At 44.5% G+C, this 25,036-nt stretch overlaps 1 protein-coding gene across 2 annotated transcripts; it reads left to right on the top strand.

The window, feature by feature from the left end:
• The first annotated feature begins 1,641 nt into the window (after positions 1-1,641).
• Positions 1,642-15,763, top strand: TFAP2C (transcription factor AP-2 gamma). 2 transcript variants are annotated; one of them, XM_074969490.1, is made up of 7 exons: positions 1,642-1,766; positions 8,675-9,151; positions 9,634-9,685; positions 11,449-11,671; positions 12,339-12,457; positions 14,042-14,183; positions 15,360-15,763. In XM_074969490.1, exons 1-7 carry the CDS (start codon positions 1,737-1,739, stop codon positions 15,643-15,645), a joined length of 1,329 nt encoding a protein of 442 aa, XP_074825591.1. In that variant the 5' UTR covers positions 1,642-1,736; the 3' UTR covers positions 15,646-15,763. The 2 variants fall into 2 exon arrangements, with proteins under 2 accessions (XP_074825591.1, XP_074825590.1); XM_074969489.1 differs by lacking the exon at positions 1,642-1,766 and adding an exon at positions 5,905-6,117.
• The last annotated feature ends 9,273 nt before the right edge of the window (positions 15,764-25,036 follow it).

Raw genomic sequence — 25,036 nt, 5'->3', positions numbered from 1 at the left:
CTTGCCGTTTCAGGCTCCAAATCAAACGGCTCCGAGTCTGTTCCTCCTTGGCTTTTTCTTTTCTGTGCGGAAATGCGAACGGATGATGTAGCTAAATAGCTGTAATCAGAAGGAAGAGATGTTTAGTCTCCGAATATACAGTGTGGCACTCTGATCTATGTCAAATATTTGTGCAAATAACTAGCGATTGTGGTAGCTTGAATTAAAAAAAACACCTCCGCGTTTTGGCAGACCTGAGCGACCTGGGGTGGTTGTTGCTGTTTGAATTTAGCCAACGCTGTGAGCAGCAAGATAAAGGTGAAACTACTTCATCGGGAAGATTTTGGGGAAACATCTTGAAGGGAGAGTGCGCTACTTGCTCAAGATAAGACAGACCCAACTGGGAGGACGACGTGATTCTAAGGGGATCGTCTGGTTTTCTGAAGATCAGCATGAAATTAACGATCTTTAAAAACAACCGCCACGTATACTAGAAAAGATCGGATCTCCGGTAAATTGGGACTAGTGCATCTCATTCTAATGCACATGTACAAGGCAGGGTGGGCACTTTAGTGGGGTTCGCTGGAAAAGCTTTGAAATAAGAAAAGAAGGACGTAGATGGGGGCGGGGATCATTGATATATCAAAGGCTGTAAGACCCCTTTAAACATTGCACCAAGCAACCTCCTTTGAGATATTTGTCTTCCCTCATTCTCTAAGGGAAGAGAAATCCCCCCCCCGCCCCCGAACAGGAGAGAGAGGCTCTCCATTCGCGTCTGAACAAATAATTTTCCTCCTCGCTTCCTTTTGTAAACACTGGGGGCGGGGGGGGGGGAGGGGGAAGGAATATCTCGAAGTTTATTCCACCGGTCTCTCCTTCGTACTGGTTGAAGGGCGAGGGGAGGTAGGAGGTAACCCTCGGATTTTGGCAAAACTTTCGGAAACCTTCCTCGCTACATTGCAGCTAGGGAGCGCCTCCAATCTCTGTAGTTAATCCGGCGTGGACAAGATGCTTCACATCTATGTGAAGGACATAAAACGCTTCTTCATTTCTGACCAGTGTACTCCACTGGAGAACTCGATCCAAGACATCTGAAGAAGTGGGGTTTTTACCCAGGAAAGCTTATGCCCAAATATATCTGTTAGTCTTTAAGGTGCCAGGGGATTTCCCCCTTGTTTTTGGGGATACAGACTAACACGGTACCCCTCTGATACTCTACCCAAGACAGATTTGCAGCCCCCCTCCCCCCCCCCCGCAGCCGTATGCCCCTAATAACTGGAATATAGGAAATCAAGAGGGGCCGGGGGAATCCTCTGCACTGCGCCTGGTCACTGCTGTTTCCCAGGGCGTGGGTCTGAGCGGGGGCGAGGGGGGCAGGCGAAGGCAGCCGCGCTGGGAGGGTGGAGGTGTTTGCCAGGTGCGTCTCGCACCAGCTCTGCGCGGTCCCATCCGCCGGGTGTCGGGACGCCCCAGGCCTCCACCGAGCAGCGGGCCCCTCCTGGGAAGACGCCTCCAGCCGCTCCGAAGGCAGGGCGCGGAGGGGTGGCCGCTGGAATGAGCTCGGACTGGCTGGGGGAGCGAGGAAGGGACCGGGGGTAAAAGGGCTGGAATGTGTTTCCTTAGGTGAATCGCTGGGGCTGGGCGCGCACGCGCAGTAGCTCCGCCGCCGGGAGGCCAGGCCAGGTGTACCGGGCTTCACTTAACGAGGCAGCCGCTGGGCTCCCGCTCCCCCCTTCGCAGCCCCCGCCGGGTGGCGAATGGCTCTGCTGGGGAGGCTCGACTGGCAAGTAGGTACCGTTCCGTTTGTCCCCCACGCCGGGCCCCGGGTGCGGATGGACCTTCCCCGCCCAGCTCGCCCGGGGCAAACCCCTGGCTGGGGTCCGCCTGCCCCGGCTGCACCGCCGGGCTGCCTCGGGCAGGGCTTCCCCCTCTCTTCCCAGCCCGGGGACGCGCCCTTTCCCGGCGAGCACATGGGACCCGAGTCCCGAGCCTGCCTGGCTGGAAGAGGGAGGCTGTGAAAAGCCAGGGGATGCCAGAAGCAACTAGTTACCTTTCCCCCCTGCCGGAGACCGGCTCGCCTGGGGGCGTGGGGAGGGATGAGCGGCGCCACGCTGACTTGATCCAGTTTGTGTTTCGAAGTGACACCGAAAGTCCCCAGTGGCCCGATCCTGAGCTGGGGCTCTAGAGAGACCTGCCTCGGAGCTACTACCCAAGCGAAAAGTCCAGACCTGTCGGGGTGATCTGTATTATTGCTAACACCGGGCTTTGATTGGTATGGGGCGAAGTTAATTAGAATCCCCGCTCTAAGTTATAGAGGGGGAGGAAGGCGCTGAATAGAAAAGATGAAGGCATTAAATATTAGTATAAACAACAGGGCTTTGTCTCTCACCCAGCCTTCATACCTAGGTGAACATTACAGTCGCTAATTGGAAACTGCATCCCAGTTTAAAAAAAAAAAATCCACAGGGAAAGCTACCGTGTGCGCATCAGAAGTGCCAGAAACCCTGCACCGAGCAGCCCTCACTGCATTGGCATCAGTATGTCTGTCTATATACTAGGTAAAAACAAGGGAATGAAAGCGCCTAGCAGCGAGGAGCCGTGAGCGCACCTTTGGGGTCTACTGTTTGTTGGCCTCTCTCTTCTTCGGCCCCTTGTTCTTTCGTGGAACTGTTCGATCCACTCGCTAAAACTGATTGCTCTTGACATGATGAATGGAACTTTTTGTAAGTTTCCAGCTAAATGTTTGAAATTGTCCCGTAACAGCTCCCTCCGTGCCAGCGGTGACTGGGTGTCATCTCCTACCTGCATGTCTTCAGCTAGACTAGTGGAGAATGGATCCCAACTTTTGGTTATAAAATAGTCGTCTTGTGTAGGAGGGGTACAGTATTTTTTGGATAGATCGACACCCAAATCAGTTGCAGTTGAAAAGAAATATTATCAAGCTATCTGTGTTTAAAAAGTTACACGCCTTTATAAAGATTGTAGGCTGTCATATTTCTAGGTGCCACATCTGAATTTTAAAACATGTATTTGTTCCCCTCCTGAATTGAACCGAAAAAGATCAGAACATTCTACGTGTCTTTTACTTTTTATTTAAAGCATTCAATGATCCCTTTACAAGTACCCTAGTAGTAGTAATAATTTACGCTTCCGATTTTTATTCGGAAGAAAGGGTGATGTTGTCAAGGTGTAACAAAAGGCCAGTTAAAGAAAAGTAACAGCAAACCAAACTCTGGTCTCATTTAAACCCCCGTGAAATTGTGTTGAGAAAAATGCAAAGGCTACAAAGAAGCAGGTGACACAAAAGAAATGCGTCGCGTGGACTGTTTTAAAACCATGTAAGTTGGTAGAGTGCGTGTCAGTTGGTTTTTGAAGCGAGATTTGTTTTCAGCGGAGAATCAAATTCAAAGAGCCTGGGATAAGATCCAGTCTCCTGAAGTGTTGGTTCTGGTTGCAGAGATCGAGGCAGTTTTGGGGGCATTTGCAAGGTTGCGTTAAAGCCTTCCCTCCCGGGATATCACTCTCTGATTATTACTTTTTGAAAGACATTTTTTCTTGTTCATTTGATTAACCGATATTTTCTTCGAATCCCCCTTTTAAAAAGGATCTGAAACATGATATAATTTTTTGCGTCTTGGCTGCTAAGATAAAACTAAACTGTCTGGCCAGGACCTCCCCTGAACTTCAGGAAATCTCGAGTATTAAAGAGCTAGGACATCCCACCTTCCCATTCAGAGCTGCGCGCAGTGAGCAGATATTTAATTTTTTTAGCATAAAGCATTTTTTTACCATCAAAATTACCAGCCCCTCCAATACATAGACGATTGGATCGCCCTGAAGGGATCGGATGATTTGACTCCAAACCTAAATGCTTTGAATTTTTTTCTCTTTTTAGGATCCATCTTGTCCCTATAATACAAATGAGCTTTAAGCTCCCCTTGGCTTTTATTATTTAGATGCCTAGTCTTAATGACGCCAAGTGCTGCGCAAGCACACTCGTTATAATCGTCGCATGCTGCATTTCAAAGAAACTGCCCTGGAAAAAAACAGCGTCGTTTAAAATAAATAAATAAAGGGCCCCACCAAGAATGGTAATGCAGGTTCCCTGCTGCTGCTGAATTCAAGCTGATGTGAATCAGCACCTGCGTGCCAGATAGACAGACAGATAACGCCTTCAACAGTTAGCTCGAGCATAATCAGCCTCTTCACCTTTATCTTCGGATTCTTCACTTGGTCAGTGTTAAAAAGAAAGAAAGAAAGAAAGAAAAGAAAAAAGCAGCTATTAACGCACCTGAATCTTAAAGCTGAGATCCTACTCCAGGCCCTTAACGACACCTACCAAACGAATCGCTCTCATGCGCCAGAGGTAGCAGAGAGGTCGTAGCGAGCATTGTTCGATGGGAATGTCTGGCTCTGCCACTAGAAACAAAAACATTTGCTTCTCTCATGCAAATGAGCAGCGATCCAAATGCACCTTAAGCACCAGCAGAAAGAGTTGCTTTAAAACAAATGCTCAGTTTGCCAGGCAAACATAACTGCATAGATCAGATCGGGTTGCAGATAGGCAGCCAGTTAGCAAGGCTGTGGTTAAACTTTTAGATTAAAACTGGGATTGTCTAAAAATCAACGAAGTGTGTCCCCCTTGTCACCTGGTCCCAAACTAGATTTTGCATAATTCAAAAGGACGGGACAGATTGGATTTTCATGAAGAAAGTCATTAACATTTCGAACCAGGGGCATAATTCACACGCCAGTTAGATTTGAAACGCTGAATGTGTCCTGCTTTACCTAAAAGTTATTTAGCCAACTGCAATAATCGTGTAGGGTAATTAACTAAATTATACCCTAAACATTGGCAAGTTGTAATCAGTAATTCAAGCTCTTGACAATTATGCAAATTGATTTAATACTGGAGTTATTACTCTTGCTTTTGCAATAAAGCTTTTTGTTTGCTTTGCAAAATGATTCATCTAAAATTAGGACTTTTTGGTAAATGTTTGGGCTTGAAATCAAGTCACCACAAGACCTGGCTTGTCAAAATGTTTTTGTTTTTTACACCAAACCTTTGTTGTCTTGACGTACACTGGTACAACATCCAGCTCTGTTCTGTTCGGGCTACCAGTCCATCCTTTGCCCTTACGCAGAAGATAGTGCCTAACAGACGGGCATATTCTGGGGTGTGGGAGAATGAGGAGTTCGTACTGAGCATGGCAAAGGTGGTGCTTTTAATACAATTTATTAAATTTTACCTCTACTCCAGCCCGGGCCAACGCGAGCTTTGCGTGGCCGGCGGGGGAGAATCCCTGTATGGGGCAATAAAGCAGTTTTAAGAGGGAAGATGGAACTGGAATGTTTGGAGCCATTTCTCCTCTTTATTATGGCGCTCATCAGTCTAGGCATTTAAAACCCCTTCCCACCACTCCTGCTCCGGCTCAGCTGCCCTCTGCCAGACCCTTTACAACGGACAGGTTGGTCGGCTCTGCTCTCGAGCCCCACGACTCTGGGCTTCCCAGTTCCATTGAGCGCATCTCATGGCTTTGGGGCTCTGTCCAGGACTTCCCCAGAGACACCTCGGCCTGTTCCTACTCAGGGGAAGCGGGGGGCCTCATGGATAAAAAAGCAGCGTTACATCCGCTCCTGAAATCTAGCTGCAACGCGCCCTGGGCAGCTTCCCCAGCCAGGCGCGCGTGTGTGCGCCCTGGGCAGCCTGGAGCTTCCCCCAGCCATTCGTTTGCGCCCTGGAGAGGATCCAGTCTAGCCCAGAGCGCGGAGAAGGAGTGGCTCTGAGCTGCGGGCTGCCTCCTGAATGGCTGGCTCTGAGCCGCCCATAATGAATGCCCAGTCTCCCAATCCATCCCTGGGGAGGAGTTATGATAATACTATTGCCATTAAGGGCGTCTGGGCAGGGAAAAAAACCTCAGTGACTCTTAGAGGGAAGATTAGTCCTGAACCAATCTTCATGCCTGGCAACTAACAGAATCCACCCGGGGGAGCTGCTCTTCCCCAGCACCGACTTGGATATTTACTGCTTTTGGGGCTGGGGATCTTTTCTGATCTACTATATACATACATTTTTGGACACTGGACGCCATGTTGTGGAAACTAGCAGATAATGTCAAATATGAAGAGGACTGCGAGGTGAGAGCTAATAGCACTAGGTGAGGGAGGAGGGAGAAGGGGCTTTGTGTGGGTGTCAGCATCTGTACATAAATAGGGGCCAATCTAGCAGTCTTTGCTTGGGCAAGAGATCCCCTGGCTTCCAACGGGCATCAGGATTGGGCTCTTAGTCCGCTTCTGTCACAAACTCCCTATCAAATCAGAGGATTTTAAGATTTTTTGTTTCCTGTTAGATGGTGCGCCGCAGATTATATAATCTCCCTAAACGCTGATTCTCCTGCTGGGAGTTGCCCAGATGAATAGGGAGTGGGGTTAATGGAAGCGATGTGCACCTTTAGGCTTTAAATCTGGTCTCTTACCTTGTCCCCCCGCCCTTTCCCCCCCCCCCCCCCCCGCGTTTCTTTCCTTACAGCATTGCCACCCCGTCTAGCTGGCTGCCAAACTTGTCAGGCTTCCTCATTGGTGTGTCTCTGGCTCTGAGCTATTGAAAGAGAGGGACAGCAAAACCCTACTAGGACAAACCAAAACCAATTTCTCTCCTCACCCCATCCCCAGGAGAAACTCCTTTAGATCCTGCCAGTCCGGGAGCGCCGCTTGGGAGCAGAGCGAATAACTTGGGGGGGGAGGGGGAGGAAGGAGTTCTGAGTTTTCTTCTTCTTCCCTCAACCAAACGGATGTGTTTAATCCGCTCCAGATTGTGCCTGCTTCCCAGATAAATCCGTGCACTAGTCCCACGTTAAGCAAAGTTCGGCCATGTTTGTGTGTGTGTGTGTCTCGGAGCTGCAATGCGCCCCCAGACGGGGAAAGTTTGGTGTAAAAGCAGAGCGCACACAGGAGCAGGGGGCGGCGGGTGCCCCAGCCTGTTGGACTGGTTCAGGGGGACCCAGGGTTAGGACTGAACCGCGATGGGGAGCCAGGTGGCAGCTGCCGCCGGGGAGAGATCTAGGGAGGAGAGGTCCGGGCTGCGTGGCAGCCAGTGGGCGCCCTTGGCACGGAAACTATTTAGCTGCCAGCCTCAGCCGGGAGCGCAAAGGAGCCAGCGCCTGTCGCTGGCCCTTTACCCAGCGGTACAAGCGACTCCCACTTGCCCGCGGCCTGGTAGGGGGGAGATGATTTTCTCCCTCCTCTTCCCTGGGGCTCATCCCAGATCGGGGGCGGCGAGCATCTCACCGGGCTGGGGGAAGGGGTGCATGGGGGGGGGGCTTCCTTTTCAATCCTGATTCGAGACCTGCCCGTTTCTCTCACGGGAGCCGAGCAGCCTTGCGAGGGATCCGCGGTAATTAGCTCAGGTGCCTGCCCGCGTTGGCTTATTCCCACGTTTCCCTACCCGGCCCTCTTTCCTTGTGAAACTTCCCCCACCCACCTCCTGCTTTTTGATCTCTGAAAGCGGCAGCGTCTCCTCCTTTGCTCCATTGGTCATGGTCTGTATGTTTGGCTCCTACAGATTAGCTGCAGTCCCCACTTCACGCTCCATTGGGACCCCATTGAGACACCCATTCTCCTCTTATTAACCAGCCCTGTTATTTTAATGACCGTGAAGCCAGAAGCTGCTAAATCCCGGGATCAATTCAATTGAGACATTTTAAGCTTTGATTGCTGAGTTTTTAAATCCGAGAATTTCAGCTGAGGCGGCTGGAGTAGTAGGACTAGCCCTCTAAATGGCCTGACAGCTATTCGGATTCTGAGCTGAAACTCCCCTCCCCCCGTGCCCCCCAGGTGTTCGGTGCGCCCCCAAAGCAGAGCAGACGTGAGCCGCGAGGTCTTTGGAGAGAAGGAAAATCAGCTAAGAGAGAGGTTCGAGCTGGGCTCGCAGTCAGTTTAGCCGCTCTCCCCCGATTGCTGATGGGGTTCTTCAGCGCAGCCCCGTTGGCCCAAGGGTTTGTGTTTAAACTCGCCCACAACTGACCACTTACAGGGTATTTGAACACTCCCCCCCCCCAACTTTGAAGCCAGGGGCCTCAAATCAGGCTGGACAGGAGGCAAGGAAGGGAGCTTCGCCCCTCCCTCACCTTCTGAATTAGTTTCTCAACTTTAATTTAAAAACTTCTCTGCTGCAGCAGCCAGAATTCCTCACTTTGTAACAGTCACTTTTTTACAGATTCCTTCCCCAGACTTGAGTCTGAATTTATTTTAGGAAGCGAATCTTCTTTCTAATTCCCGGCTCAACATACTATCCCCACCCAGACTTGGGATGAGTTAATTAGATCCCTAAGCGAACTGCTAAACGTTGAGCTTCTTCTCTTTCTTTGCTCCCGCTCCCCCAAGAGGGTGACTCCAGCCCCAAGATTCCCCTCTACAAAGGTGCGCAGGGTATGTGACCTGGCCGTGCGGAGTGGGGCAGGCAGCTGTGTGTGTGTGGGGTGGGGGTGGGGGTGGGGGGTTCCCTGGCCTCGTTCCAGCCGCGGGGAGTTCCGCCGTTGATTCCCCGCAGGGTCAGAATTTCCTGCCTGTTCCCAAGTCAGGCGCTGCACCCAGAGTCGAGCGATGGGGAGCGGGGACCCCCTGGCTGTCAATGGGCAGGGGCTGAGGCTAACCTCCCCGCACTAATGGGCTTCTGTTCTGTCCCTTTGCTCTCCAGGACCGGCACGACGGGAGCAGCAATGGGAACCCCCGGCTCCCCCACCTCTCCGCCGTCAGCCAGCACTTGTACAGCCCGGGTCCCCAGCTCTCCCATTCCGGGACGTCCGACTTCCAGCCCCCCTACTTCCCACCCCCCTACCAGCCTCTGCCTTACTCCCAGGCCAGCGATCCCTACTCCCACCTCGGGGACCCCTTCTCCATTAACCCGCTCCACCAGCCTCCTCCCCCGCCGCCCAGCCAGCAGCAGGCCGCCTGGCCCAGCCGGCAGAGCCAGGATCCCTCCGGCCTGGTCCATCATGCCAGGCCTGGCCTTGTCCCTCATCTCTCGGCGCTGGAGAGCGGCTCGGCCGGGGCCAGGAGGGAAACCTACAGGCGCTCCGAGCTCCTCCTGCCCCACGGGCATGGGCTGGACGCTTCCACGCTCGCCGAGAACCTGGGGCTGCACGAGATGGCTCACCAGATGGAGGAGGTGCCGGTAAGTCCCCTGGCAGGGCCTGCTCCGTCTGGGGTCCTGGCTACTCGCACCGGCCTGCGGTGGCCGAGCCCAGTCAGAGCAGCGAGCCTAGTGCCGGCAGGGCTTGAGAGAAAGCAATTAACCAGGGTCTCTAACCCGGCGGATACGTTCTAGAGTGGGTGTGAAGGACACGGGGGGATCTTAGCCCCATTTGGGGGTGGAGTGGGCTGGATGCGAGTAGAGAGGCCAGAAAGCATCAGCCCTGGAGCCCAGGTGCCCTGGTGTGTCTGAGGGGCTTTGTAGCTGCTGCTAAGGGGAATGGTCCCGCTTTGCGGTTTAGCTTCGATGTCTTTCTTAACGCAGGGAAAAGTAATCCCCCCGCCCCCACCCCCCCATCAGTCAAAAGCTGGAATCAGTGGGTGCAGGGGGTGGAGGGATCCATATGGACTCCAGAGTCACTTTATCTAAAGGAACTGTATTCCCCCCCCCCCTTCTCTCTCCAGAATGTGGAAGATCAACACTTATTAATGCATGACCAGACAGTCATTAGAAAAGGTCAGTCGATGGCATTCTGATTTACTTTTCCTTGTCCGTAGCCGAAGTTTGATTTGTAGATGGCGCGTGCGGCAAGTTGATACTTTATTTGTACCATTGCTTTAAGAGGATCTGTCTAAAGGCAGGAAGCCTGACTTTTGTTGCGCGATGGCGTTAACTGAAGAGGAACGCTCTGCTTTTACCTACGGTGATATTTAATGGTGGGGGTAGTTTGGAAACTGCGCTGCTTCCTTTGGTCTGTTGAGTACAAGAAAGCCTCTCCTTGCACACCTTCCATTGCGATGGGAAGCGAGTTACCCTAAGTATCAATGGCACCAGCAGACTGTCGCTGACACCTGAATCTCTTATTCTGGACCTTTGTGCTACTAATAGCCGTCAGAGCAAAACGATGCCGTTGTTTTTATTGCTTTCCGTCTTAACTAAAGAGCAAATGCACTTATCCAGGAACGGGATTTAAATGCAGATCTGACATTTAATTTTCGACCCAAAGTCCTTGTGCGTACAGTGACACGGGGGCCGGTTTTGCTAAGAATGTGAGGCGGGGGCACATTTGCTGTTTCGGCAGAAGGACAGAAAGGAAGGGGCTTGGTTTAAAATCTAGCGAGGAATTAGTTAAACTAGCACAGAGCCATTTGCACTCAATGGTCCTATCAAGCGGTTAGACTTTATCTGGACTGGAATGGTTTTTAGCTGTTTAAACAAGCGTAAAGCGCGTATGGACTCTCAGCTCAGTTTACAGTCTTGTTTTCCTGTTTGCAGACAAACTTGCGCTTTGTAAATCAGGCAAGTTTTTTCTAGAGACTGAAGTGGGACTTCAAATATATATTTATTTGAGGGAAAGCAGAAGTGTTTGTCAGAAACTCTGCCGACTGCCGAATTAGCTCATGGGAGAACTATTCTGCTCTCAGAGACACCACTTCAGAATCTTCCTTGCTAGTGAACAAGACCAGCCCTTGCTGTTTAACCCTTTCTTGCATTAGTTGCCCATAGCAATGATTCCGTCTGGCTACATTTCGTTGGTAGATTAATATGATCGGTTTACAAATATGCTCGCACTGAGGTTTAATGTCCCTTTGCAAAGTCTGTTGCCCCCCCTCATGGTAACGATAACCGAAAGCAAAACTAATGACGTTAATTGTTTTCAGCTGTAGATATTGAAATATGTGGCAGGAATATACTGGAATTTAATTCAAGGGAGAGAGGTAACTTCTCTGAACAGAGACTCCATATCTGGAGGCAGAAGATGAAATTCAGTACTGCTTGGCACCCCCTAACTCCCATCATACCTATTTGGCCCTGGTCTAAGGAGGACGGGAGACCTCTCTGTGCCTTTAGTCTGAACGAGTTTTTTGTCGATAGCCGAAGGATACTAGTTTCTGCTCTACCATTGTACATGCTTTACAGCCCTGATGCTCATTTTTATAAGCCTGAACTTGCTAACTTCCAGGATATTATGTCCCTGGTGCATGCTGAGTTTTGACTGCACATTTAAGGAAAATAAGTTATATTCTTAATTGAATGTAGCAACTCTTGAAATTTACTGTGACAACAAAACTAGCCACAGTCCATTATTAGTGGTACTGAGGCTAACTGTGGCATTGTTGGATCAGTTACTCAGGACAAGATCCAGTGGTGGATGTTTAAATGGAGCTAAACATTAGTTTTGTGTTAGACTTGTAATTTCCTCTCTCTCTCTCTCTCTCTCTCTCTCTCTTTTTTTTTTTTTTAAATCAAATACCTGCTTTTCCACCTGGCTCCCACAGGTCCCATTTCATTAACAAAAAACAGCTCCCTGAGTCTCCCCTGCCAGAAGGATGGATTAATTGGAGTGGTGATAAACCCCAATGAAGTGTTTTGTTCTGTTCCGGGGAGACTTTCTCTGCTGAGTTCCACATCTAAATATAAAGTAACAGTAGCAGAGGTTCAGAGAAGGCTCTCGCCTCCAGAATGTCTAAATGCCTCCTTGCTAGGAGGAGTACTCAGAAGGTAGGTAGGCTACCCTTCTCCCTCCTATCCCCATGACTTTGGTAATCCTGTCTTTTGTTGTTCCTTTTTGCAAGCATTGTATAAAACAGAACTGAATAACTGGTGTCTAAAGCATTTTATAAAACTTAAAAAAAATAACACTGAATTCTAATAGGCTTTGGAAATAAAACTCCTTTGCACCTCTGGCACTTCCCAAAGTGAAGTGCTATAACAGTTCTCACAACAAATTCTCATTCCCTGTTAAAATCTGATTCCATCGCTGGAACTGCACAAGGAGAATTTTCTTTTTTCAGTGACAAATCATCTCCCTGTGGAAGTGTCTTGGTTACTATCTTGTGGTCTTATAAGACATTTCCCCCTCTTCTTATTTTTGCAAACCGTTTAATTCATATTACGTCCCATTATTATAGCTATGTTTTTATTATGGTATAAACTTAAAGGCAAAACATATTTGATTTGGTTTCTGATGTGTTTTTTACACTGAGGGGTTTGTGGCAGAGCCTTAAAAAAGTAGGTCATTGAAAAACAGAGAATCAGCTTTTTATTCTCCTTCCTCCAAAAGAACCTCATTAAATGTCAGTAACTCAATTTCCCATCTTTTAAAATAATAAGTATGTCCCCTTGAAGCTAAATTAGGTCACATCTCTCTCCCTCTGTCTACTTACAGAGCCAAATCTAAAAATGGTGGCAGATCATTAAGGGAGAAACTGGATAAAATTGGCTTGAATCTTCCAGCTGGTAGAAGGAAAGCTGCAAATGTGACATTATTGACATCTTTGGTGGAAGGTCAGTCCTCTGTGTGTGTGTGTGTGTGTGTGGAGGGGCTGTTTTTGATGGTTTTTAAAAATTAATAAAACGGCTTTTCTGTATAAGGCTTATAAACTGTAATCCAAACACTGACAGGATGCTGATCAAAAAAGGATAGACAGACAGAGCTATTTTAAAAACAAGTTACAGACCATTAACAAACTCTGCTGCCTGTTAGCCCTCCCAATGCTACTATAAATGCAATTATTTTTTGGTTTATCCCCTCCTCAACTCTAATTGTTCATGCCATCCTTCAGATCAAATGGGGATATCTGACTATATTCTATTATTCTGTTATTTTTCAACTTGATCATATCTGAACTGTGACTAGTGAGCTGAACCATTGCATTAACTTCAGTTTTTATTCACGGAAGCCATTCTGTGTAAACTAAGGAATTCTACATAGTTATTTCCATACTGTAGTGAAATTGACAGGTGTGAGAGCAACTCCTTTATACCAAGCAGTTCCAAAGTCCCCAGTGGGATCTAGCTTGTTTAGTCTCTGGCATATGTAGAGAAGGGATAGTTGGGGGGGAGGAGGCGGAAGCTTTTCCAATTTTGAGGTCTTATATGTTAGTGAGTTTGACTTCCTATGGGGAGGCTTAAAAGCAGTGGAGCAGCAGACTCCAGTAACTGGCCCTACCTCAATCACATCCTCAGAAGCTTTCCTAATAAACATGCATATAAAGTGAGATTTACAGCTTTTGACTTCCTGATAGGAAACTGGAGCTCATTTAATTTGCAACATGTTATGTGGTCCCTGTATTAATTTAGCTGGGCCTTTTAAAAACGCATCTTCTTGTTATTGCTATAGTTAATGGAAATGGAAGCAGCAATTTAAGTGTGAACAATACTTTGAAAATATCACTGTCAGGTTTTTTAAATCTACATTATCTCAAAATATTGTTCTAACTTTTACTTTATTAAATCCTCATAGGAAGGTAGAATTGGAAGACCAACAAAAGAGAGAGAAAGCTTGTGTAATACATTGGTGTGTCTGTGTATTACACACATGCTACAGCTAACCTATAGTTCACAATAAAATTCAGGGTTTTTGTTTGAATAGATAGTTTTAATACAATAATAGAGACGGGCTACTGTTTAGTAGTTAATTAAAGCTATCATCTGATAAGTTGCACAAGTGTGCAAAATCTATTTAACTTCAAAATTTTACCGACAAATGGAGATCAGTTGCCATGTGTGATCATGATAAGAATATATGCCCTTTAATCCTTTTAAGGTGAAATTCTATCTGTACCTATGCTACATAGCTAGATACAGAGACCCATATATTGTCCTCTGATACAAAGGGAACCAGAACAATTATTTTTTGTAGCACCTGTTATGCAGGTTTTTCTCAGTGTCTCTTCCTCAAATTCAGATGATCTATTAATTAGGAAATAACAAACAGTATGGGGAAGATCATACTAGCAATGGCTCTTTCAAAAGTGGGGGGTATATTCTGAGAATTAAAGTTTTTGCCCATATTTCTCTTATCTTCTAACAGTGAAGGTCTAATTATAGGATCTAAAACATTCACCTTATCACATGTCCCCACCCCAGGTGAAGCTGTACATCTTGCTCGTGACTTTGGTTATGTATGTGAGACAGAGTTTCCTTCCAAAGCAGTGGCTGAATATTTAACCAGACCACACTTGGGTCGTAATGAGATGGCTAACAGGAAAAATATGCTTCTTGCTGCAAAGTAAGTATGGAGGGCCAAAGGGGAAAAAAAATGCTTTTGGGGTTACTGGAAGAATGTGCGATTCTGTAAAATACTATTTGATTTTTGCTTTTAATAAAAACCAACCCCTCCTCCCCCCCGCCCTCCAAAGGTCCATGTGAATCGGTAATACCGAAGTCAGCATAAACCCTTATGGTATAGTCCTTTACAATTTATTGGAGTTGAAACCTACATGGTCTATAGAAATGACACTAAATCTCTACCGACTAAAACAGAAAGGAGATCTTTTCTATAGAATTTTTACATCTGGCTAATTTTAATATTGTACAGCAGGGATCTAGGATCTAATGAAAACCCACTGGTGTCAAGAGAGAACCACATTGACTTCAGTGGGCTTTGGATCAGTCCCGTAATACCTCTTAAATACAGCACTCCATATCCGATAATGTAAGGACTACTATTTTTGTACTCTGCAATTAGACGGGTTTTTTTTTGTCTGTTTGTTTTTAAAGGGCATCACGTTGTATATCCTGCTGAATCAGTGAAGTTCACTCAGTGTACGTGAAATGAGCAAAGCAACTTAAAAATACATCTGAAACTTAGGCCCCTGATCCTGCAAGCATTTATGCATGCGAGTAACTTTATGTGCTTGAGTCGGCCCATTGAACATTCATGTGTATTGTTAAGTTGTATTGTTACGTGCATAAGTGTTTGCAGGATTGGGCGCCTACGTTTCTGATGAAGAGGGTAAATTAAATGCCCCAGTTCAGCTGCTTTATCCATTGTAAATCACTTAAGTGCATCTGTGGAAGTTCTCACGGACACTATCCCTAAATTGATTTAAAAAAAAAAAATAAATAGAGCGATTGAAGCAGAACCAGCTAGACACCAAAGCAGAAAAGATTATCCTTTGGAAAGTGTGTGTACACGTGTATGTATATAAAGCTTGTCCAAAACTGACCCTAAAAAACAGGCTTTATTCTATAATTAGACTGAAGAATATCCTTGTAGTGATGTAGGTGTAATAGAGTGTAATTGAGTTCTGAAATCCCTTTGTGATTGCTACACAGTCTGAATCGCTGGTTATTTCAATTTAAAGGATTCTGTATCTTTCTGCTGCTTTTCTTAGTGCTAAATCCTCTCACAGAGTGCCTTGCACTTTCCGGCATAAAGTATGAACCCTTTTGTGTTTTTCAGGCAGATATGTAAGGAATTCACAGACCTCCTCACTCAGGATAGAACTCCTCTTGGAAACACTAGACCTAGTCCAATCTTGGACCCTGGCATCCAGGGCTGTTTGACTCATTTTAGCCTGATCACACATGGCTTTGGGAGTGCTGCCATCTGTGCTGCCATGACCTCCGTCCAGAACTACCTAAATGAAGCATTAAAAATAGCAGACAAAACATATATGAACACTGGCGACCAAAGTCCTGCAGAAACCAACAAAAACATTGATAAAATGGATAAGCACAGGAAGTAAAATGAGGGAAACCAGACTTTCAAACTGTTCCTCCAAAACACAGACTGGGATCTTCTTGCCTATGGGGCATGTAGAAATTTGGTTACTTCTCCTTCCTCTTCCCTCAGCCCCCCTCCCCCCCCCCGCCCCCAAATCCCTTTTTAAAACAACAAAACATCTTAATCAGGATCTTCACTCCCTCTGGATCTGTAAGACAAGTCTTTCTAAAGCTGCAGTTCCTCCCTTAACTGTGGAATCCGTTACCAGAAGATAAGTACTGGTGCAAGTGTATTAAAATCCTTTGCTGTTAAAGTGGTGCTATAAAGTCTTTGGTGGAAATATACTAAGAGAGATGTAGAGTTTTCAAACATCTAAGTATCTAGTGGTGACCAGCGACCGTGTATATTTTTTGAGATATGGATTTTGGATGGGATACTCTTCATTATCTGGAAAAATGTCAGGTTTTTATCTTTAAAGCCAACAATAACAATAACTATAATGCAGTATTAAACAATGGTATTTAGATTTATGTACATGGTGTATTTTATAAACACGTGACAAACACCAAGATCATTTTGTTTTGCTTTATTTTCAGACTACCGTAGGAAAAAAACTGAAATCAGTGTAGATGAAAGAACTATTTGATGCATTTGACATGCTTCTTTTAATATTTTTTTAATGGAAATATTCCGGCTTTTAAAAATTGCAGTTGCCCACAGTGGATATTGTCTTTTTTAAAAAAGACAAATAAAAATAACACCCCCCTCCCCGCCCCCTAAAGAATTGCTAGTGCAAACTGAAAATAAATGCTTTTAGAAAATCTTTTTCTTTGTCTAAGGATGTTGCAGCTTTATCCACATATTTATATCAGGTCTCGTTTTTAAATTGAAAAAAAAAAAAAACTTGAAAGAATAGGCATACACTGTAACTTTTTTTTTTTTTTTTTTTTTTTAAAGAAAACATTGTTTGCCTATTTAGGGAAAAAATATATATAAATATATTTCCAGGGAGACTTTATGTGTATTAAGGGAAACAGTGTGTTGAATGTACATATTTATTTATGTGTAATTTAATGGGATTTGTAAATAATGGTGAACTTTTTAATACTTTTTTTTATAAATGGGTTTCAAATTTTAATTTTGGTAAGTATTTCAAAGGTAATGGGGTAAGCTAAATACATCTTTAGGTTTATGCACAGGTATGTTATACAGGGTATTTAAGATTTTATTTTTTAATTTTATTTTAAATTCTCAATTCTTGCCACTGAAGATTAGATTTAATCTGAGGGGTATGTTCTACAAAGCAATAATTTTTGTGTACCATTCGCCTGAGAACTGAGTAGAATGAGTGCATGAGGTACGGTGCGTATGTGAATAACGGAGGTTCTGAACTACTCTTTGCATATTTGTATATGTTCCCAATATAATTCTGATGTATATGATAACCATATAATAAAAGTATTCTGGATAGAAGCACTGAATGTCTTGTTACCCGGAAAGTGTTTTCTTTCCACAATTTGTCAATATGGGACACGAGAGGACGTTGTGTATTGTTGTAATTACAGCACTTTGTTCAGATTAACAGAACAGAAATATGTAGTTGTTTGCCAGTAAAACTAATGGTTTCAATTAAATGAGTCATGTATCTCCAAGAACTTTTTGTTTTAAGCTCTCCGTATCATGCCATCTGCCTATTTAAACTAGAGCCACATTTTAAGGTTTCCTTTTCATAAAAATCTGACCCACGCAGCTTTACATTAAATTTGATTAATCAGATGATGCTTAATGATAAATGCTTGCAAATACATTGAATGTGAAACTGGATATCTGACTTACAGTATTAGCTCACGAAAGCTTATGCTCAAATAAATTGGTTAGTCTCTAAGGTGCCACAAGTCCTCCTTTTCTTTTTGTAAATACAGACTAACACGGCTGTTACTCTGAAACCTGTCATTTTATAGATGGGAAGAGGGAGGAAACTGAGGCCTGGAGAAGCTTGGCTAGAGTGCGTAAGTCACAAGAGAAGCCTGTGGCAGGACTGGGAGCAGAACCCTTAACATCTAGAGTCAGTGTGGTGGTACCTTAACCATGAAAGCTTGTCCGGCAGAAACTGGAATAAGTTTGTTTTAAAAAAAAATCTTGGAAGCAAATATTCACACATTCCCATAGACCCTCAGCACCTAGTTAGGATTATTGGATAGTGCAAGATTTGGTATGGAACTAAGAGTGAAGGATGATGACACCAGACTGAGGTGACTGCATGCTAACAGCTCAACAGACGGCAAATAAGAACCCAAAATGCATCTTTTAAAAACAACAACAAATAATTCTCAGGGTGGGTGGGGTTGTGTTGTGTGGTTTTTTTTGTTTGTTTTTTGTTTTTTTTGGTGCGGGGGAAGAGGACGGGGGAGAGGCTGAATCATGAAGTTTTGAATACTTGGGATGGGCAATCTTGGAAAATATGCTTAACAGCTGCCTAATACAAAAATATGCTTAATTTAATTTGTATAGTAGTGCCGTGAGGTCCTAATGTAGAGGTTGGGGGGGACCTGCTTTGCTAGGCACAAACCCAGAGTAAAGATGTTGTCTGCCCTAAAGACCTTGCACTCTAGGTAGACATGGTGGAGAGGTGAGCTGCTTGAAAGGTCTCCAAATTTTTTTCTTGGGGCCGGAGGAGTGAGTGAGTGTGTGTGTGTGTGTGTGTGTTTAATTGAAAGGCCTTCTTTGTAGTAATTAAATTTAGTGGGTTTTTTAAAATGAGATTTTTCCATTTCTGTGAAAACTTTATTTTGAAAACTTTGAAACAACTTTTCCCCCCTTGTTCTAGTGTGTGTGAGGAAACAATCCCACTTTCTCTGACTATTTTACTACATCCACACACACACAAGGGGAAAAGTAGTGTGTGTTTTGCTGGCTTCCCCTGCTTTCCAATGAAAAACGGGAGAGGAGAGTGGGAAAGAAGGAAGCACCCCCCTCCCAATTATTTATTTTTTCTTTCACAAAAAAGTAACCTTCCCCCACTTTACCCTCCCCCGCCCCCCCAATCCGCCATAGTGGGAGGGGAAACAGAAACCGGAAAACATGAAGTAATTTTGTCTTGGGTCATCCAGAAAATCATTAGCAGAGCTGGGAAAAGAATATAGGTCTTATGAGTCCCAGTTTTGGTTCAAAGTACTGTGGCATCACAGTTTAATCTTTTTTCTGCAGAACTGCCCCTTCAGCGTACTACAGCAGGATGCTTTAGATTAGCTCCCAGACAATGGAATCTTGCTTTTTATTGATGCACAAAATCAAGCTCTGAAATAATTGCCCCCTGGGATAGGAAATAAGGATGTTTCCATTTATTCCTATGTGCATTCAAGCAAAACCAGCCAATTGTGTAGCAGACTGACTAGTGTTCTATTTATATGTCAGAACATTAGGAAAGTTGAGTTTCCATTAACTTAATGCCTTTGTTGTACTGTATATTTCAAATATTGCATTATTTGAGGCTCAATTACCAAATCAGCAGTCACAATGATATAATAGAAGAGAACATTGTTCTTGTACTACATTCACTCAACAGAATGGCTAAATTGTGTGACCTGAAATCATCTGTCAACCAAAATTATTAGTCTACTAAACTACTGTAAAGTTTTCCCTAACTTTTATAAGAAGCTTGACTGCTAAACAACACTGTCAGAGCAGCTAACAAAATACCCTAGAGAATAGCTGACATTCAGACTTCCTCTGTTCTGAGAGCCTCAGAATTTCTCCTTTTGGGTTGTACATTTCTATGCCTGGTGTTGACTCCATATAATATATATATTTCAGAGCTGTTTGAAAAATAGGATTTCTTCTTCCATGGGAAATCCTGAGATTATGAAATTTTCTTTCATCCCAGATCAGGATGAAAATTAGAAATCTCTGAATTTTTCACAAGGAAATACTCCAGAAAATTATTTTGACATTATAAATGTTTTGATAAGGGCAAAACATTTAATTAAAAAATGAATGAAGTCAAAATGACCTTGTTGAAATGAAATGGTTTGATAATTTCCCTACCTTTAAGCTATTTAAGCCAGTCTCATGCTCTGAAACTCAAAATCTGCCTCTTTCCCCTTCATTAGCTGTATGGCCACTTGTGGCTGGTTCCTCTTCACTCCGTCCTTCTCTTTCCACTGCAACTCTGAGGCAGCCCAACCTCACACACGCTTGCTCACTGTCTTGCTATCTCCCTCACTTTCCTTTCCCAACTCTCCTCTCTTACCCAAGCAACCTCTCCAGCTGCCTAATACAAAGATTTTTTTGTAACAGAAATAAAACAAATATTTAGATGATTATTTTTAAGTAGGACTGACTTTTCCTCTGCATGTTTTGAGGACGTAAATTATTCTGGGCATGATCATCTCCTTGGGTGTCTGTTCATAGCCTAGTGCAATGGGGCCCTGATCCTGAGTCAGGCCTTTGGGTGCCACTACAGTAGAAAAGTGTTCTAAATAATAGTACAAAATATTACCTTACAGTCGTGTTACTGCAGTGACTGCAACTCCTTAACGCATGTTTGCTTGTCAAAGTCACCATAAGGGGCAAAACCTGGAGACAACTTTGGTGAGTGGGTTGTGGAGCCTTTGGAAATCTGTCCCTAAGCATGACGGTAGCTGTCTAAAATGCATGTGCACCTGTTGCGTCCGCAAACTTGCATTTATTCATGCAAGCAGGACTTTGCTGATAAACAATGGGTGTAACGGGTGCAATGGATCTGGATGTATTTTGCATGAGTTCTGCAGTTGTGTAGTTTTTCTTGTAAAATCTGACCTTCCATGCCTTAATCAAAGTGCAGCACACTGGATCTCAACCAGAACTACAGCTCTAAACCTCTGACCTGCTGCATGAATCTAAGAGAAGTATTGTTCATGGTGACTGGCTCTTGTTAGTGCCCCCATTACTTAATGATGTATTATTGCATATGCAAGTGCAAATAACCTGGGCCCTGTACTGGAACAGTATTACGCCCCACTGCAAGTATCCACTTAGTATCTGTATCATCTGCTTTCTTTGGTTCCCTCCCTCTTTCATTTTCACTTTCAGAGCATTAGATAAGTAAACTTTGTTCAAGATTCAGATGTCATGGTGAATTCATTGGCTGTACTTACAGTTCTTCCAAGGATTTTACAGTTAGTTCCCATGTGTTTTTATTGTGCAAGTGTAACCCATACACCTCCTGGGTGTGGTGTTCTGTCCCATCTAGTGGCACTGAGACCACTTAAAGCAAGTTGGTTTTTAGCTCATGTGGTAGAGGCTCATGCACTAAACCCCAGAGGTCCCAGGTTTGATCCCCCCCGCTGACCATAACTTCTTAGTCACAAAAATTCCATTAGCGAATCCCCCTCTTAGCTGAGAACCAGGGGAGGTTCTGTTTGTAGGCTATGCCGTGTCAGTCTCTGAATATCTCATTTGATCATCAACACCTTTACCCGTAATCTTACATCTAAACCCCATAGCCACGTACATACTGTGCCACATGTTTGTTTACCAACACAGTGGAATGTTTTGAGTTGCATGAAAAATAAAACCCCAGAAAGAAAGTGACTGTTTCTGGTAAGTTTTAGAGCCCATATTTTCACAGTATTTTTAATTTTGTGGCAGGCAGCATAGGAGCAAGGGCCTACTTGCAGCCCCTTTTTTGGCATATAGGTGTGATAAAAAGAGTGCTTTTAGACTGTCCTGGACCATGAGGGAAAGTTGAAGGGCAGAGTTTATGAATTTCAACACCACACTCCAATAAGAAAAAAGCCTAGCTTTTATATATAGCCTTTTCATCAGCAGAGCTCAAAGTGCTTTAGAAAGGAAGTCAGTATCGTTATCTTCTTTTACAGATGGGGAAACTGAGGCAGAGGGCGGGGAAGGGGACTTGATACAGCTCACCAAACAGGCCAGTGGCAGATCCAGGAAAGAGTACCCAGGATTCCTGCGTCCCAGTGCAGTGCTTTATCCACACAGTTCTGAAGATAAACTGGAGCATGCAGTGCAAAATTGCTTTATTAAGCACCTCATGGCTAGCTGTGCAATGCTATTATTTCCAAAAGTTGCCCTTGTCGTAATGCTTTGATTTATTCAGAGGTGATACCATGATTTCTCATAACAGTGTGAGCATTTGAGAAAATATACCTACCCCTAACAGAACTCAAGCAATAGCAACAATGAAGCTATTACTGCAACGTCTTCAGTCGCTCTCATGTTTGACCTTCCCTTTTCTCTGGTAGAGCTTGGGCACAGCATGTCATCAACTAGAAGACAGTGGCCTCTAGAGCCTTCAGCTGAGATCAGGGCTCGTCTGTACAAACCCACAATAAGAGACAGTCCCTGCCCCAGAGAGCTAACAATCTAAATGGACAAGACACGCAAAGCCCAGGAGGGGAAACAAAGGCATAGATTAGTGAAGTAACTTGACCAAGGTCCCCTGCAGACCAGTAGCAAAGCCAGCAATAGAAGGCAGGCCTCTTAACTCCCTGTCTAGTGCCCTATCCTCTAGCCAATGGTGCCCCAGAAAGCAAACCTATGAGAAATGTAGACTTCAAGACAGAGTTTGGTGTAACTTTTTGTTGTGGACCTTTTAAAAGGATGGTAAGCCCTTAAAAGGGGAAGTGCACTTTTCACTGTGGCCACCTATCCATATATTTAGCCACATTGTTTGTGCATATAATGTACAGGAGGGATTTGAAATGTGCACTGTGTGAAAATGCACTGGAATGAAAAGCACGTCTATGAGGCACTAAACTATAGAGCTAAGTGAAATCATTATACATTGTCTGAATTAATCAAACTCTGTATTTTCCCTGCATTTCTACAACAAGGTTGCTCCATATTTAATGGAAAGTTGTTGAACCAAGGAAAGTAGATGGGTAAACGAAGGCCATTTATACCTAAAATGTCAGGAAAGCGTATTTTTATAGGTAATTAATTACATATTCCAAGAAGTGGATTAGTGGTTCGAGCAGAAGGCTAGGTCTTACATTTTCAAGAGTGACGGGTGATTTTGGGTGTCTGAAATTTTGGGCACCCAACTTGAGATACCTCAAAAGGGCACAATTTCCAGAAAATGCTGAGCATTTACCCTCTGAAGTTAATGCCCCTTTAAGCTATCTGAAGTTGGACACCCAATTAAAACTCAAGCACCCTACAGGGCTTAAGCACCAAGTTTAAGTGTTTTCCTGAATCAGGGCCATAATGGGAAAAGTTCCCAAGGCTCTTTTTTTTTTTTCTTTAAACTACAACTCCAAGTCAGAGGCCCGAGTTTCAACACTGCTGAGAGTTCTAGCATAGATAGGTCCTGGCCATGTCCTGATAGCAGGTGTAAACCCTTGGACTGTTCAGGATTTTAACCTGGTTATGGAGACACTGATAAATCCTATCTGTGTTACACCTTTTAACGATGTTGTAACTGGGCACATTGCCTTAACTAGAGATGTAAACGTGGATAGGGCATTAATTATAGGTACCTTCTCTCTACACAGCAGTATTTACTGTTTCTCTAACAGTTACATCACATATGCCATTCTCAGATGTCCACACTAAACCTGAGGTCAGGAATTAGTCTTTGATACCTTCTCAGCAGCAGTGGGTGTGGTCAGATACGATCTGGGTTGTGTAGTGACTTCAGTTCTGCCTCAGACACTCCCCCATATAAATGAGCAGTCAAGCAACAGCTGTTCTTAAGGGTAGGTTTCCTTCTCTCCTACAATCATAAGCTCAGCTTCCCTCAGGCCTTGCTGTATCACTAGCATTAGCCAGTTGGCTGAGGTAAGGAAGAGGTCTGTATATTCCAGTTTGTCATTCAATCAGGGTGGAGACATATGTAAGACTCCCTATACTCCCTCCATTGCAATTCTGTACCATTTAGTCCACAGATCTGTGAAGTCAGGCGTTACTGTGCTATAGAGAGTCTACATCTTGTATATATGTAGAGCTATTGTTCTGAAGGCTTTGGGAAATGCTGCTGTGGAAAAAAATTCTTTGCTCCCATGTAAAACCTAGTGTAAGATAATTAGGGCCCGAATTTCTGCTTTCTGTCTTTAATAAAACACAGCTAATGGGTGCAGTACGCCTACCACCCTGCAATACAAACCACTACACACAAGGTTTGTTGTTTTATCTCTCTCTGCTTATCTGGAGTAGGCTGCAAAGGGTGACAAGTTGGCACAGCTCCGACTGGCTTTATCAGAGAGAGGGTTAGATAGAGAAGTCCTTTAAAGACCAGGAGGGCTTCCATTTGAACTCTGACTGTGGTAACATTTGAGATCCAAACTGGAAAAAAGTGGTTTTGCTTAGATTACGTGGAGAAGTTATAGTGGCTTATGCTAATATTTTTGAAACAAGAATGGTCTCAGACTGATATTTCTGAAGAACCTGGAAGATCAATACGAATGTTAAAAGTCATAGGATAAAAGCTTCTTAGCATTACATTTATATTATAAAGTCCTCTATTCTGCTTTAAGATCTGTTTTGAGAGTGAGAGGTATAAACTGATATACCCTAAAATAGCTTTTCCTCTCCTTTTGAAACTGACTGACAAGCCACTAGGTATAAAGCTTTGTCTGAGGCTTAGAAGTCTGTGGATCTGAGCAAGTTTCTGTGTCATGTGGGCTTTTCTGCTGTATCTCAAAATGTGAGCAATAAAGGTGAGCTGAAAATTTGGATCTGGGCTCAAACTGCCCCAATTTTAGAATGCTCTGAGCTGAAGATTTGCTTCAGTTCTGCAACCCAAATCAAAATCTTATCCCTCATATCCCCGTCAATATGCAAGAGCCCAGTGTATTTGGTTGGCCATGCTCAGGCACTGCCTCATCGCTGACTCAGATGGACAAGGGCCACCATTTCCTGCAACACCTGGGTTCTCCTTGGAAGTCTCCCATCCATGTACCGAGCAGGCCTGGGCTTGCAAGATCTGGCAAGATCACGGCTAGGGGCAATATGGCCACAGGCCATAATTTTACATAACTTCTAAAATTTGCATAATTATTTTAGAAGTGGCTCACTTTTGTACAGGAGGATGAAGAAAGGAGGTGAAAGAGCCTTTCATACTGGTGTCCTGAAGCCTCAGCTCTTCCAAAGAGAATCTCTCTCAATAATTGACTCTGGTGCTCTTTCAAAGGGGATTTTGCTGCATTTGCGTGTGCTGGAAGGCACTGAGTTAAATTTGTGAATCTGATGTGGCATGAATGGATTAAAAAGCACCCAGCAGCAGCAAAAGAGCATGAGAATTGTAAGAATAACAAGGGAAAACATCCCTCTTGAAAGACTGCACATTTCCAAACTCTAAATGTATTCCAGCTCCATGAAGGGAAACCCCCTTGTTGCAGTTAGGGTCATGACGTGGGATCATCTCCCTGAACTGCAAACCCAACCTCAGGAGTAATAGCAGCAAATCAAAA

The sequence above is a fragment of the Natator depressus genome, chromosome 13, assembly GCF_965152275.1.
Source record: "Natator depressus isolate rNatDep1 chromosome 13, rNatDep2.hap1, whole genome shotgun sequence".
Classification (NCBI taxonomy): domain Eukaryota; kingdom Metazoa; phylum Chordata; order Testudines; family Cheloniidae; genus Natator; species Natator depressus.
Note: the sequence above shows the minus strand (reverse complement) of the source record. Positions and strands in the feature narration are given on the sequence as shown.

Coding starts and splice junctions, on each gene's coding strand:
- TFAP2C (XM_074969489.1), top strand. CDS start 6,070: ATGTTGTGGAAACTAGCAGATAATGTCAAATATGAAGAGGACTGCGAG. Junction 6,118..8,674: donor AATATGAAGAGGACTGCGAG/GTGAGAGCTAAT, acceptor TTTGCTCTCCAG/GACCGGCACGACGGGAGCAG. Junction 9,686..11,448: donor CCAGACAGTCATTAGAAAAG/GTCAGTCGATGG, acceptor TGGCTCCCACAG/GTCCCATTTCATTAACAAAA.